Here is a 3,422-nt window from a genome sequence, read left to right on the forward strand (position 1 = left end):
ACTCACCCAATTCTCGCCAGTTTCAAGTTTAAATTTGGTTAAAGTTTCTTTTAAAGTCCTGTTTATTCTTTCTACCTGGCCTGAACTCTGAGGTCTATATATACAGTGTAATTTCCAATTAATGCCTAATATTCTGGCTAAGGTTTGACTTGTTTTGGCGATGAATGCCGGGCCATTGTCGGACCCCAATATTAATGGCAAGCCAAATCGGGGCACTATTTCCGATACTAATTTCTTAGCTACTACCTGGGCAGTTTCTCTCCTAGTTGCAAAGGCTTCAGCCCATCCTGAGTAGGTGTCGATGAACACAAGTTGATACTTAAATCCAAAAGTTCCAGGGCTTACTTCTGTAAAGTCTAGTTCCCAATGTTCCCCCAGGGCTTGGCCCCTTAGTCTTGATCTAATTTGCACTTTAACAGGAGGCCCAGGGTTAACTTGGGCGCAAATATAACATCTTGTTGTTACCTCTTTGGCAGATTTGTATAGTCTGGGGATATAATAGTCTCTTTTCAAAGGTTCAATCAACTTTGTTCCTCTTAGGTGGGTGCTCTGATGGACTAGTGAGATTAGTTTCCTACCTAAGGCACCGGGTACTAGGGTGCATCCATCTGGGAGGCGAATCCACCCAGTGGGTCTTTTTACCCCCTTTAGCTTACTGCATAATTCAAGTTCACCTGGGGTGTAGACGGGTGAGTCTGGAAGCGTTCTGGGGGGCAGAACTGGAAGAACGTCAATGGGCCCCACTGGTTTTTGGGCAGCTTCCTTTGCAATTTGGTCAGCAAAGGCATTTCCCCGGGCTACCTCAGACTCAGCTCTCTGGTGACCTGGACAGTGTATGACAGCCACTTTCTTAGGCAGCCAGGTGGCTTCCAGGAGAGCTAGGATCTCTTCTCTGTTCCTGATTTCCTTCCCCCCTGAGGTGAGTAATCCTCTCTCTTTATAGAGTGCCCCATGAATATGCGCAGTAGCAAAGGCATACCTGCTGTCTGTATAGTTGTTAACTGTCTTCTCCTTACCCCATCGGAGTGCTTGGGTCACAGCGATGAGTTCGGCTCGCTGAGCTGATGTTCCGTGCCTCAGGGCCTGAGCCCAGATGACGGTCCCTCCAGCAACTACTGCCGCCCCAGCATACCTGACTCCCTCTGCGATGAAGCCGCTTCCATTGGTGTACAGTGTGGCATCCGGTTCTGGCCACTGGACGTCAGTCAGGTCTGGCCTGAGGCAGGTGATGTTATCCAAAAGCTCAAGACAATCATGTAATGGCTGTTGAGGGTCATCATCAGGCAAAAGGGTGGCTGGGTTAAGAACAGAAGTTTTTAAGAATTGTACTTGTGGGGGGTTAAGGAGAAGAACCTGGTATTGAGTGATCTGTGCATTTGAAATCCAACGATCAGGGGGGCTGCGGAGCATGGTTTCCACCTCATGGGGGGCTATAATCTGGATAGTCTGCCCTAAAGTCAACTTCAGGGCTTCTTTGGTGAGGATGGCCGTGGCTGCAATGGCCTGCAAGCAATCAGGCCACCCGGCGGCAACACAGTCCAGTCTTTTGGAGAGGTATGCAATGGGTCTCTTCCATGGTCCTAGAGTCTGGGTGAGGACCCCCTTCGCTATGCCTCTAGTCTCAGTCACAAAGAGTTGGAACAGCTTGTCTAAAGTAGGCAGAGCCAAAGCAGGGGCTGTGGTCAAGGCTGTTTTTAGGGCCTCAAAGGACTCTTTTTCTTCTTTCCCCCAGTGCAAGTCCTCAGACTTTTCCCCAGTGCTGGCATACAGGGGCTTGGCTAACTCTGCACACCCTGGGATCTAGAGCCTGCAGTAGCCTACGGCCCTGAGAAACTCTCGGACCTGCAGCTTGGTGGTGGGTTGGGGTATTTTTAAAACGGCCTCAATTCTGCTTGATGACAGAGTCCGGTGGCCTCCTTGCAGCTTATAGCCTAAATACACTGCCTGGGAAGTGCAGAGTTGAGCTTTCTTAGCAGACACCCGGTATCACTTAGCCTCCAATTCTTGTAATAAATCTTCAGTGGCCCGCTTACATTTTACATCTGTTGTAGCGGCTAAGAGTAAATCATCTACATATTGTAAAAGAACAGTCTCTGGATGTCTCTGACGAAAGTCAATGAGGTCCCCTCTCAGGGCCTCGTCAAACAATGTGGGGGAGTTCTTAAATCCCTGTGGCAGTCTAGTCCAAGTCCATTGTCCCGAATACAGTTTATCAGGGTCCTCCCATTCAAATGCAAATAGTGGTTGACTCGCCTTCGCTAGGGGGAGAGTGAAGAAAGCATCCTTTAAATCAAGGACGGTGTACATCTGGTGGCTAGGCGGCAGTTGGCTGAGGAGGGTGTACGGGTTGGGAACGGTGGGATGTATAGTTTCAACCCGCTTATTTACTTCTCTGAGGTCCTGTACTGGCCTGTAGTCTTGAGTACCTGGTTTCTGAACTAGAAGCAGCGGGGTATTCCAAGGCGAATGACAGGGGACTAAGATCCCTTCATTTAGAAGCCTCCGAATATGCACTGCGATACCGGATTTAGCACAATAGGAGGCTGATGGGCTGCTAATCCGGGTGGGTTAGTCTCAGCCCACACCCGAGGGATCCTGCACCGCAGTTCTTTTAACAGTGATGCATTAGGGGAAGGATAGAAAACAGGCTCCTCTAATAAAAGGTATTCTTCAGAGAGAGGGGCAAGTGAGCATTATTGCAGATGGAGTGGCCCCCAGAGTTAGTTTAGTGTGTGCTTCCTTAAAAGAGATGGTGGCCCGTAATTTTTGTAGTAAGTCTCTCTCCAGCAAGGGGCACGGGCATTCAGGCATAACCAGGAACGAATGAGTGATGGTCCCCTTTCCTAGGTCGGTAATTCTGGCCTGAGTCCAAGGGTAGGATTTCCCTAGTCCTGTGGCCCCTTGTATTAAAATCTTTTCCTTTGATAGGGGGCCTTTTGTACTCTGCAAAACTGAGTACGTAGCCCCTGTGTCCACTAAAAAGTTTACAGGTTGGCCCCCAACTTGCAATGTTACCCTGGGCTCCCGGGGGCTCATAACATAGGAGCTTTGACCTCCTCATTCTGCATCCTCTAACATAATGAGTGGGGCCTTTTTCCCCTGGGCCCTTTTCGGGCCATATGTTCTTCTAATGTCCTTTTCTAAGTTATTCTGACCCCGGTCCCGCCTTTCCCTCCCGGCGTTGGCTTGGCCTTTGGCCAGTCCGGTCCGTGACTTATCCTGTATACAACAAACATAACCTTCTGGACCTCATGCCTGTTGTTGAACACCTTCTGGGCAATCTCGAGAAGCTTAGATAAGTTCTCTCCTTCAAATCCTTCTAGCTTCTGTAATTTCTTTCTGATAACTGGGGCTGACTGACTAACAAAGGCTAGATTAATGGCTCGCCGATTATTTGGGTCCTCCGGTTCAATGGGAGTATA

General features: G+C 49.1%; 1 protein-coding gene across 1 annotated transcript in view; it reads right to left on the reverse strand.

Moving 5' to 3' along the window:
• The window catches only part of LOC111739358, a 7,003-nt gene that overhangs the window by 627 nt on the left and 2,954 nt on the right, over positions 1–3,422 (reverse strand). Inside the window, exon 4 of the mRNA XM_023530379.1 lies at positions 980–1,295. Coding sequence (XP_023386147.1) covers positions 980–1,295 — 316 coding nt within the window. The remainder of the gene's footprint in view (positions 1–979; positions 1,296–3,422) is intronic.

The sequence above is a fragment of the Pteropus vampyrus genome, unplaced genomic scaffold, assembly GCF_000151845.1.
Source record: "Pteropus vampyrus isolate Shadow unplaced genomic scaffold, Pvam_2.0 Scaffold50, whole genome shotgun sequence".
NCBI lineage: Eukaryota > Metazoa > Chordata > Mammalia > Chiroptera > Pteropodidae > Pteropus > Pteropus vampyrus.